At 37.2% G+C, this 13716-nt stretch overlaps 2 protein-coding genes across 2 annotated transcripts in view; both read left to right on the top strand.

The window, feature by feature from the left end:
- Positions 1-13716, top strand: part of LOC135213770 (mucin-2-like) — a 70443-nt gene that overhangs the window by 17355 nt on the left and 39372 nt on the right. The window contains exon 9 of the mRNA XM_064247897.1: positions 858-1529. Coding sequence (XP_064103967.1) covers positions 858-1529 — 672 coding nt within the window. The remainder of the gene's footprint in view (positions 1-857; positions 1530-13716) is intronic.
- Positions 2603-12167, top strand: LOC135213743 (mucin-22-like). The gene is made up of 5 exons (XM_064247871.1): positions 2603-2621; positions 3892-4923; positions 5031-6263; positions 7981-9699; positions 11395-12167. Exons 1-5 carry the CDS (start codon positions 2603-2605, stop codon positions 12165-12167), a joined length of 4776 nt encoding a protein of 1591 aa, XP_064103941.1.

The following is a 13716-nucleotide window of genomic DNA, read 5'->3' as shown; positions in this document are numbered from 1 at the left end:
ATATTGTGACATTTCCTCCTTACTCTCCCATTTGGGATTTTTGCACCATTTTGAATTGCATTTCTTTCTTAATTCATATCTTCCTCAATTTACCATTGAATTGTATTTGTTTCTTAATTAATATGTTCGCCAAATTTGCATTTGGGATTTATGGACCAGTATGAATTACCTTTGTTATTACCTACCACCCTCAATTTCCCATTGGAATTTTCTGTACCAGAATAAATTACCATTATCAACAAATATCTTCCTCAATATCCTATTTGGGATTTTGATACCAGTATGAATAATTTTTCTTCTTTCTCTAAAGAAATTTATCCTGCCTCTGTTCAAAGCTTCATTTTTGTTTTCCATTATTTTGATTATAAATGCTTTTCTGCAATCACTCAGGCTTTTTTTAAATTCTCTGCATAAAATAATAAATTCGTGTTTGGTTTGAAACTTACTAAGTTCATTCTTGGAAGGAATGAATCAAAAGTATAAATGTATAATGTATAAACGACAATCATATAAAAGATATAATTTTTGAATGTAACTAGAACCTAAATTATTCATACAGCTTTAGTCATATTTTATATAAAAGATATAATTTTTAAATGTAACTAGACCCTAAATTATTCATACAGATTTAGTCAATAACAACATATTTTGTATTGTACAAAACTACCATTAAAACTCTCACTACCTCCAGAAGTTATAGATACACTACAGTGAAACCTAATTAAATAATTACCACTGAATATTTAGATAAAAACACTGATCATTTATTAGAATTTATTAAAGGTATATTGGCATTTGTACCTGTACATTAGTTAAAGCTGCAAATATAACTGATTATACCCCTGGAACAATCTTAGGTACAACAACAGCAACCACCACTGGAACTACTACAGGAACTACCACTGACACCACAACCGGTACTACAACTGGAACTACTACAGGAACAACCACTGGAACTACCACTGCAACTACCACAGGAACTACTACAGGAACAACCACTGCAACTACCACGGATACTACCACTGCAACTACCACTGGAACAACCACTGGAACCACCACAGGAACTACCACTGGAACTACTACAGATACTACTACGGGTACTACCACTGCAACTACTACAGGAACTACTACAGGAACAACCACTGCAACTACCACGGATACTACCACTGCAACTACTACAGGAACTACCACTGGAACTACTACAGATACTACTACGGGTACTACCACTGCAACTACTACAGGAACAACTACTGCAACTACCACTGGAACAACCACTGGAACTACTACAGGTACTACCACTGGAACCACCACAGGAACTACCACTGGAACTACTACAGATACTACTACGGGTACTACCACTGCAACTACTACAGGAACTACTACAGGAACAACCACTGCAACTACCACGGATACTACCACTGCAACTACCACAGGAACTACCACTGGAACTACTACAGATACTACTACGGGTACTACCACTGCAACTACTACAGGAACTACTACAGGAACAACCACTGCAACTACCACGGGTTAGTACTACCACTGCAACTACCACAGGTAACCCAGGCCAGGGTTAGGTTCATAGTGAAAACGCTACTGAACTTGGAATCGTCAGTGTGTGTTGATGAATTCTGAACAATGGCTTATATTGCTTAATTCCATATTCTTAAAATTAAACGGCTGCTTATTAGGCTGCAAAACTGTGCTGTAGCTTTGCTTCATCTGCTTAATCATCCGTTATGTTTCTATTCTACTTCATTGCTTCTCATCGGAAATCTGGGATTCTGAACATATAACTCACAGTCATTTTGAATATGATTACTTTACATTTAAATATTTGTGCTTTCAAACTTCTTCGCTTGCAGATGAAAGCTTTCATTTTTGGAAGGTGGTTTCAGCATAATTCAGTGCTCAAAGTTCAACCAGAAGCTATTCTTTTCTCTCTTTTGTTTTATTTCAAAAGATTATTATTTTTTCAAAATACAAACAATAAGTTTGTTTTTACCCTTTGCATATATCACAAAATTTTACTTCCAGTCTCAATAGATGTTTAAACGCACTTCGGAATGCGTCCTCCAGACCTGCTTCTTGTCCTTAAAGGCATGTCTTAATATAATTGGCTTCATTAAAAAAATGTCTTTAATTTTCCAGGCTTTGTTAAATACATGTCTTTAATTTTATAACTTCGTTAGGACCATGTCTTTGATTTCTCAGCTTTGTTAAAAACATGTATTTGAATTTATTGGTTTTGCTGGTCTGTTTATTGTAACACTTCCTTTCACCTAATAACTAAGTAAAAAAATCTGTTTACCCATGAGAATTATACACTATATTTTCTAAGCATCATATTAGAGTTTTATTTCCCTTCAAGGTATATTTATAGTCCTTTTTCCTGTTCTAGCATTCTGATTTTTTTATTATTGTTCTTCTTCTTCTTCTTATTATTATTATTATTATTATTATTATTATTATTATTATTATTATTATTATTATTATTATTATTATTATTATTATTATTATTATTATTATTACAAAGTCAAATTTTCTAAATAAAAACGAGAAAATGTCCTAAAATCATATAGCTACTGAGCTACTTAGGGAAATGGTCCAAAAACCTTTAGGTAAAAGGACGAAAGCCTTTGATCCTGAAATAATACCTGATCAAATATAAGAATTTTACAAATTAAATTTTAAGCAGTATAAAATCTAAATGAGCAATTTTCACCTTAATAATTTTTCTACAACTTTCTATGGATACATTCTCCCATTATATTACATCTATCCATAAGCGTGAGCCTCTTAATTCCTCTTAATTTAACCATTCTTAGATTATATTCCCATAAACACAAACTGAATGTCTTTAGCCCACTCATACAGGTATGGTACCCAAGGACAATTTAGCCTATTTTGCTAATGACTCTATGGAACAAATTATTCATCACTTACACGATAAGTGTTCATAATATTTCAACCACTTGAAGTGTTAATTAATAAATAAGGACAGTTCAAGAGTTTCCTGAAATATTATGACGTTTCCACCTTAATTCTCATTTGGAATTTTTGCACCAGTTTGAATTTCATTTCTTTCTTAATTCATATCTTCCTTAATTTACCATTGAAGATTTCTGTAACTATATGAATTTCATTTGCTTCTTAATTCATATATTCGTCAAATTTGCATTTAGGATTTATGTCCAAGTATGAATTACCTTTAGTAATTCTTATCATTCTAATTTTCTTATTTACAGATTTTTGTATGAATATTAATTATCTTTATTAATGCCTCCTTTCCTCAATTTCCCATTGGAATTTTTTGTACCAGAATAAATTACCATTATCAACATATATCTTCCTCAATGTCCCATTACGGATTTTGGTACCAGTATGAATTATTTTTTTACATTCTGTAAAGAAAATAATCCTGCCTCTGTTCAAAGCTTCGTCTTTGCTTCCCTTAACTTTGATTTGAAATGCTTTTTTTGCAATCACTTAGCCATTTTTAATTCTGTGCATAAAATGATAAATTCGTGTTTGGTGTGAAACTTACTACCTTCATTCTTGGAAGGAAAGATTCAAAAGTATAAATGTATAATGTATAAACGACAATCACATAAAATATACAATTTTTGAATGTAACTAGAACCTAAATTATTCATACAGATTCAATCGATAACAACATAATTAATAAGATACAAAACTACCATTAAATCTCCCACTACCTCCACCAGTTGTAAATACACAACAGTGAAACCTAATTAAATCATTACTACTGAATACTTAGATAAAAACACTGATAATGTATTAGAATTTATAAATGGTACATTGGCATTTATACCTGTACATTAGTTACAGCTGCAAATATCGCTGATTATACCCCTGGAACAATCACAGGTACTAAAACAGCAACGACCACTGGAACTACTACAGGAACTACCATTGGTACTACTACAGGAACTAACACTGACACTACAACAGATACTACAAGTGGAACTACCACTGGTACCACCATAGGAACTACCACTGGAACAACAACTGGAACTACCACTGGAACTACTTCAGGTACTATCACTGGTACTACTACAGGAACTACCACTGACACCACAACAGGTTCTACAACTGGAACTACCACTGGTACCACCACAGGAACTAATACTGGAACAACAACTAGAACTACCCCTGGAAATACAACAGGAACTACCACCGATACTACTACAGGTACTACAACTGGAACTACCACTGGGACAACAACTGTAACTACCACTGGTACTACTACAGGAACTACCACTGACACCACAACAGGTACTACAACTGGAACTACCACTGGTACCGCCACTGGAACTACCACTGCAGCAACAAGTGTAACTACTACAGGTACTACCACAAGAACTACCACTGACACCACAACAGGTACTACAACTGGAACTACCACTGGTACCACCACTGGAATTACCACTGGAACAACAAGTGGAACTACTACAGGTACTACCACAGGAACTACCACTGACACCACAACAGGCACCACCACTGGAACAACAAGTGGAACTACTACAGGTAGTACCACAAGAACTACCACTGACACCACAACAGGTACCACCACTGGAACAACAACTGTAACTACCACTGGTACTACTACAGGAACTACCACTGACACCACAGCAGGTACTACAACTGGAACTACCACTGGAACAACAACTGTAACTACCACTGGTACTACTACAGGAACTACCACTGACACCACAACAGGTACTACAACTGGAACTACCACTGGTACCGCCACTGGAACTACCAATGCAGCAACAAGTGTAACTACTACAGGTACTACCACAAGAACTACCACTGACACCATAACAGGTACTACAACTGGAACTACCACTGGTACCACCACAGGAACTACCACTGGAACAACAACTGGAACCACTACAGGTACTACAACTGGAACTACCACTGGTACCTCCACAGGAACTACCACTGGTACAACAAGTGGAACTACTACAAGTACTACCACTGGAACTACACTGATACCACAACAGGTACTACAACTGGAACTACCACTGGAACAACAACTGAAACTACTACAGGTACTACAACTGGAACTACCACAGGTACCACCACAGGAACTACCACTGGAACAACAAGTGGAACTACTACAGGTACTACAGGTACTACAACTGACACTACCACTGGTACCATCACTGGAATTACCACTGGAACAACAAGTGGAACTACTATAGGTACTACCACAGAAACTACCACTGACACCACAACAGGTACCACCACTGGAACTACCACCAGAACAACAAGTGGAACTACTACAGGCACTACCACAGGAACTACCACTGACATCACAACAGGTACTTCAACTGGAACTACCACTGGAACAACAAGTGGAACTACTACAGGTACTACCACAGGAACTACCACTAACACCACAACAGGTACTACAACTGGAACTACCACTGGAACAACAAGTGGAAGTACTTCAGCTACTACCACAGAAACTACCACTGACACCACAACAGGTACTACAATTGGAACTACCACTGGAACAACAAGTGGAACTATTACAGGTACTACCACAGGAACTACCACTGACACCATAACAGGTACCACCACTGGAACTACCACTGGAACAACAAGTGGAACTACTACAGGTACTACCACAGGCACTACCACTGACACCACAACACCTACTACAACCTTAACTATCACTGGAACAACAAGTGGAACTGCTACAGGTACTACCATAGGAACTACCACTGACACCACAACAGGTACCACCATTGGAACTACCACTGGAACAGCAAGTGGAACTACTACAGGTACTACTACAGGAACTAGTACACATACTACCACGGATACTACCACTGCAACTACCACTGCAACAACCACTGGAACTACTACAGGTACTACCACTGGTACCACCACAGGAACTACTACAGGAACAACCACTACAACTACCACAGATACGACCACTGCAACTACCACTGGAACAACAAGTGGAACTATTACAGGTACTACCACAGTAACTATCACTGACACCACAACAGGTACCACCACTGGAACTACCACTGGAACAATAAGTGAAACTACTACAGGTACTACAACGGGAACTACCACTGGTACCACCACTGGCACTACCACTGGAACAACAAGTGGAACTACTACAGGTACTACTACAGGAACAACCACTGCAACTACTACAGGAACTACTACAGGAACAACCACGGGAACTACCACGAATACTACCACAGAAACTACCACAGGTAACCCAGGCCAGGGTTAGGTACATAATGAAAACGCCACTGAACTTGGAATCGTTAGTGTGTGTGTGCGTGGATGAATTCTGAACAATGGCTTATATTGCATAATTCCATATTCTTCTTACAATTAAACAGCTGCTTATTCAGCTGCGAAGTTTTTGCTTTGCTCCATCCACTTAACACTCGTGATCTGATGACGCATAGCATGTCAATGAATTTTTTTCCTTAATTGCACAGATGACATGCCGGGCATGTCATTTGTAAGTTATTTTTGGGAAAAAAATCACGAAAAAACGTCAATTATTGAAAAGGTAGCTGATGCCATTGGGTCAGCAGATGATGAATCTCAAAGAAAGAAGCAAACCTGATGCCGGTAGCTTACGTTTAGCTACAATACAAAACGTGAACATAAGTATGTAGGTTGGAAAATCTGAAAAATTGCACACTAAAAAATTAGCATTTTTAAACCAATTATAGCTCATTAGAAAACACATTTATAGCAACTTTATTGCTTTCACGTGAAAGATCAAACATTTCTACACAATTTAGGTAAAAAACAAACTCCCCAAACCTAATAATTATATTTTTCATGATTCTTTGAAAAAATATCTACGATTTTTCTTTAAAATTTCACGTTCATCACACCGGTTTTATTATTTCCAAGCCTCGTTCAGATATTCTGATTGGTTTAGGGAATAATGCAATCATTTGCCGAACCGTATATCAGTTATAGTTCGGAGTACTGAATTTTAGCAAAAAAAAAATTTCCATTTTCATGTTCCTTTCGGACCGTGGGAGAAGTCGTGTCCCTTATACCCTTTTATTTTCGGCATGTGCGTAAGCGAGTTAATAATCCTTCATATTTCTGAACATATAACTCACAGTCATTTTGAATATGATTGCTTCACATTTATATCTCTGTGGTTTCAAACCCCTTTGCTTCCAGATAAAAGCTTTCATTTTAGGAAGGTGGTTTCAGCATAATTCAGTGCTCAAATTTCAACTAGAAGCTTTTCTTTTCTCTCTTTTGTTTTATTTCAAAAGATTATTACTTTTTCAAAATAAAAACAAGAGATTTGTTTTTACCCTTAGCATATATTACAAAATTCTGCTTCCTGTCTTAATAGACGTTTAAATACACTTCTGCCTGTGTCCTTGAGACCTGCTTCTTGTCCTTAAAGACATGTCTTAATAATTGGCTTCATCAAATACATGTCTTTGATTTACCTGATTATGTTAAAGAAATATCTTCGTTAAAGAGAGGTCTTTGATTTTTTATTCTGATTATAAATGATTGTCTGTAATCATTCATGTTTTTTGTTAATTCTCTGCATAAAATGATAAATTCGTGTTCGGTGTGAAACTGACTAGTTCATTCTTAGAAGGAATGAATCCAAAGTATAAATGTATAATGTATAAACGACAATTATATAAAAAAAATAAGTTTTAAATGTAACTATAACCTAAATTATTCATACAACTTTAGTCACTAACAACATTATTCCGATTGTACAAAATTACCATTAAAACTACCAGTACCTCCACAGTTACATATACCACCACCTACACTACGCTGAAACCTAAATAAATAGTTACCACTGAATATCTAGTTAAAAACACTTATAAAGTATCATAATTTACTAAAGGGACATTAGCATTTATACCTATACATTATTTACAAATACAAATATTACTGATTATACCTCTGGAACAATCACAGATACTGCAACAGCAACTACCACTGGAACTACTACAGGAACTACCACTGACACCACAACAGGTACTACAACTGGAACTACCACGGGAACCACCACAGAAACTACCACTGGAACTACTACAGGTACTACCACTGGTACTGCTACAGGAACTACCACTGGTAATACTACAGGAACTACCGCTGAAACCACAACAGGTACTACAACTGGAACTACCACTGGTACCTCCACAGGAACTTCCAGTGGTACCACCACAGGAACTACCACTACAGGTATTAACACTGGTACAGGTACTACCACTGGTACTACTACAGGAACAACCACTGGTAATAATACAGGAACTACCGCTGAAACCACAACAGGTACTACAACTGGAACTACCACTGGTACCACCACAGGAAGTACCACTGGAACAATTGAAACTACCACTGGAACAACAACTGGAACTACCAATGGAACAACAACTGACACCACAACAGGTACCACCACTGGTATTGCCACTGGAACAACAAGTGGAACTACTACAGGTACTACCACTGGAACTACCACTGACACCACAACAGGTACCACCACTGGATCTACCACTGGAATAACAAGTGGAACTACTACAAGCAATACCACAAGAACTACCACTGATACCACAACAGGTACTACAAATGGAACTACCACTGGGACAACAAGTGGAACTACTACAGGTACTACCACAGGAACTACCACTGACACCACACCAGGTACCACTACTGGTATTACCACTGGAACAACAAGTGGAACTACTGCAGGTACTACCACTGGAACTACCACTGACACCACAACAGGTACCACCACTGGATCTACCACTGGAACAACTAGTGGAACTACTAAAGGTACTACCACAGGAACTACCACTGACACCACAACAAGTACTACAACTGGAACTACCACTGGTACCACCACAGGAACTACCACTGGAACAACAAGTGGAACTACTACAGGTACTACCACTGGAACTTCCACCGATACCATAACAAGAACTACAACTGGAACTACCACTGGTACCACCCCTGGAACTACCACTGGAACAAGTGGAACTACTACAGGTACTACAACTGGAACTACCACTGGTACCACCACTGGAACTACCACTGGAACAACAAGTGGAACTACTACAGGTACCACAACTGGAACTACCACTGGTACCACCCCTGGAATTACCACTGGAACAACAAGTGGAACTACTACAGGTACTAACACAGGAACTACCACTGATACCACAACAGTTACCACCACTGGAACTACCAATGAAACAACAAGTGGAACTACTACAGGTACTACCACAGGAACTACCACTGACACCACAACAGGTACCACCACTGGATCTACCACTGGAACATCAAGTGGAACTACTACAGGTACTACCACAGGCACTACCACTGACACCACAACAGGTACTACAAATGGAACTACCACTGTTACCACCACTGGAACTACCACTGGAACAACAAGTGGAACTACTACAGGTACTACCACAGGAACTACCACTGACAACACAACAGGTACTACAACTGGAACTACCACTGCAACTACTACAGGTACTACTACAGGAACTAGTACAGATACTACCACTGCAACTACCACTGCAACATCCACTGGAACTACTACAGGTACTACCACTGGTACCACCACCGGAACTACTACAGGAACAACCACTGCAACTACCACGGATACTACCACAGCAACTACCACAGGTAACCCAGGCCAGGGTTAGGTACATTGTGAAAACGCTACTGAGTTTGGAATCGTTAGTGTGTGTTTGTGGATGAATTCTTAACAATGGCTTATATTGTAAAATTCCATATTCTTACAATTAAACAGTTGCTTATTCAGCTGTGAAATTGTTGCTTTGCTTCATCTGCTCAACCCTCCCGTGATCTGATGGTGCATAGCGCGTCCATAAATATTTTTCCGCAATTGCCAGATGACATGCCGGGCATGTAATTCGTAAGTTATTTTTGGAAAAAATAACGAAAAAAACGTCAATTATAGAAAACGTAGTTGACGCCATTGGGCAACAGATGATGAATCTCAAAGAAACACTCAAACCTGACGCCGCTAGCTTACTTTTAGCTATGATACAAAATGTCAACATAAGTACCTAAGTTGGAAAATCTATAAATTGCACTGGGAAAAAAATTAGTATTTAACAATCAATTACAGCTCATTAGCAAACACATTTATATTATTGCTTCGTGAAAAATCAAATAATTCCACACAATTTAGGTACAAAACAAACTCCCCAAACCTAATATTTATATTTTTCATGATTATTTGAATAATATATCTACGATTTTTCTTTAAAATTTCCCGTTCATTACATTGTTTTTATTATTTATTTATTATATATTTATTATTATATCTTTGTGTTTTCAAATCCCTTTGCTTCCAGATAAAAGCTTTCATTTTAGGAAGGTGGTTTCAGCATAATTCAGTGCTCAAATTTCAACTAGAAGCTTTTCTTTTCTCTCTTTTGTTTTATTTCAAAGATTATTACTTTTTTTTTCAAAATAAGAGCAATAGATTTGTTTTTACCCTTAGCATATATTACAAAATTCTGCTTCCTGTCTTAATAGACGTTTAAATACACTTCTGCCTGTGTCCTTGAGACCTGCTTCTTATCCTTAAAGACATGTCTTAATATTTGGCTTTATCAAATACATGTCTTTGATTTACCTGGCTTTGTTAAAGATATGCCTTTGATTTTATAACTTCGTTAAAGACATGTCTTTGATTCTTATCATAAATTCGTGTTTGGTGTGAAACTGACTAAGTTCATTCTTAGAAGGAATGAATCGAAAGTATAAATGTATAATGTATAAACGACAATTATATAAAATAAAAAGCTTTTAAATGTAACTATAACCTAAATTATTCATACAATTAGTCACTAACAACATAATTCCGATTGTACAAAACTACCATTAAAACTACCAGTACCTCCACCATTTACATATACCACCACCTACACTACACTGAAACCTAAATAAATCCTTACCATTGAATATCTATACTCTGTTTTTTTTTTTCCATCTGTCCATCCCCCTGTGGTGTTTCCGCATGGTAACACTGCGTCACGGGCTTTAAATAGTTATGCTATGTGTAAGTTTTAGGTAAATAAAAGGATATCTGGGTGTACATTTCCAACTGAACAGTGTTTTAATAATTTACTGTATGCTAATTACATCTTTAATATTCAAAATAGGATATTATTTAAAGCCCGGGACGCAGTGTTACCATGCGCAAACAGATGAACAGATGGAAAAAAACAGAGTATAGTTAAAAACACTTATAAAGTATCATAATTCGCTAAAGGTACATTAGCAATTATACCTGTACATTATTTACAACTACAAATATTACTGATTATACCCCTGGAACAATCACAGATACTACAACAGCAACTACCACTGGAACTACCATTGGTACCACCACAGGAACTACCAGTGAAACAACAACTGGAACTACTACTGATACCACCATTGGAACTACCACAGGAATAACAACTGGAACTACCACTGGAACTACTACAGGTACTACCACCGGTACTACCACTGAAACTACCACTGATACCACAACAGGTACTACAACTAGAACTACCACTGATACCACCACAGGAACTACCACTGGAACTACGACAGGTACTACCACCGATACTACCACTGGAACTACTACTGACACCTCAACAGGTACAACTGAAACTACCACTGGTACCACCACAGGAACTACCACTGGAACTACTACAGGAACTACTACAGGAACTACCACTGACACCACAACAGATACTACAACTGGAACTACCACTAGTACCACCACAGGTACTACCACTGGAACTACCACTGACACCACAACAGGTACTACAACTGGAACTACCACTGGTACCACCACTGGAACTACCACTGGTACCACCACAGGAACTACCACTGGAACTACTACAGGTACTACCACAGGTACTACCACTGGTACTACCACTGGAACTACCACTGGTACCACCACAGGAACTACCACTGGAACTACTACAGGAACTACCGCCGACACCACAACAGGTACTACCACTGGTACCACAACAGGTACTATAACTGGAACTACCACTAGAACTACCACTGCAACTACCATGGATACTACCACAGCAACTACCACAGGTAACCCAAGCCAGGGTTAGGTACATAGTGAAAACGGTACTGAACTTGGAATCGTCAGTGTGTGTGTGGATGAATTCTGAATAATGGCTTCTATTGCATAATTCCATATTCTTACAATTAACCGGCTCCTTATTCGCTGCGAAATTGTGGCTAGATTTTTTTCAATAAGTGCACAGATGACGTGCTGGGCGCACCATTATTAAGCTATTTTCGAGGAAAATCACGTATAAATGAAGCTGCAATTATAGAAAACGTAGGTGAGGCTACAATACGAAACGTCAACATAAGTACATCCGTTGGAAAATCTGAAAATTGCACTCTGTAAAAAAAATAGCCTTTTTTTAACCAATTATAGCTCTTTAGCAAACATATTTTTAGCAAAATTACTGCTTTCACGTGAAATATCAAACATTTCTACACAGTTTAGGTACAAAACAAACTCCCCTAGGCTAATTATCATATCTTTTATGATTATTAAAAAAGTATATCTACGATTTTCTTTAAAATTTCACGTTCATCGCATCGTTTTTATTATTTCCAAGCCTCGTACAGATGCTCTGATTGCTTTACGAAATACATCAACCATTTGCCGACATAATTCACTAACCGGAACCGTTATAGTTCGGATGTACCGAATTTTAACAAAAAACTTTTCCAACGCATTTTCTTTTCAGCCTGCGGGGAAAAGTCGCGTACCTTACACCCTTATATTTTCGGCCTGTGGGTAACAGGGTTAATCATCTGTCATGTTACTATTCTGTTTCACTGCTTCTCGTCAGAAAGCTTTTACTCTGAATATATAACTCACAGTTATTTTGAAAATAATTGCTTCAAATTTATATATTTGTGCTTTCAACCCCTTCGCTTGCAGATGAAAGCTTTCATTTTTGGAAGGTGGTTTCAGCATAATTCAGTGCTTAAAGTTCAACTAGAAGCTATTCTTTTCTATCTCTTGTTTTATTTCAAAAAGTGATTATTTTTCAAAATAAAAACAATAAGTTTGTTTTTACACGAAGCATTTACCATAAAATTCTGCTTCCAGTCTCAATAGACGTTTAAATACACTTCGGTATGTGTCCTTCCGACCTGCTTCTTGTCCTTAAAGGCCTGTCTTAATATCATTGGCTTCATTAAAGACATGTTTTTTATTTTATAACTTCGTTAAAGACATGACTTTGATTACTCAGCTTTGTTAAAAAGATGTATTTGAATTTTGTTATTTTTCTGGCTTGTTCATTGTAACAATATGAATTACATTTGTTTCTTCATTCATATATTCGTCAAATTTGCATTTGGGATTTATGCACCTCTGTGAATTACCTTTAGTAATTCATACCCTTTTATTTTCCCACTTACAGATTTTTGTACCAGTATGAATTATCTTTATTAATGCCTACCTTCTTCAATAATTCCCATTGTAATTTTCTGTACCAGTATGAATTACCATTATCAAAAGATTTCTTCCTCAATGTCCTATTCGGGATTTTGATACCAGTATGATTTTTTTTCTATAAGGAAAATTATTTTTTCACTATTCAACGCTTCATTTTTGCTTTCTCTTATTTTGAT

This window comes from Macrobrachium nipponense, chromosome 43 (assembly GCF_015104395.2).
Source record: "Macrobrachium nipponense isolate FS-2020 chromosome 43, ASM1510439v2, whole genome shotgun sequence".
In the NCBI taxonomy this organism is placed as follows: Eukaryota; Metazoa; Arthropoda; class Malacostraca; order Decapoda; family Palaemonidae; genus Macrobrachium; species Macrobrachium nipponense.
The sequence above is the reverse complement of the archived record's forward strand: the minus strand, read 5'-3'. Positions and strand labels throughout refer to the sequence as shown.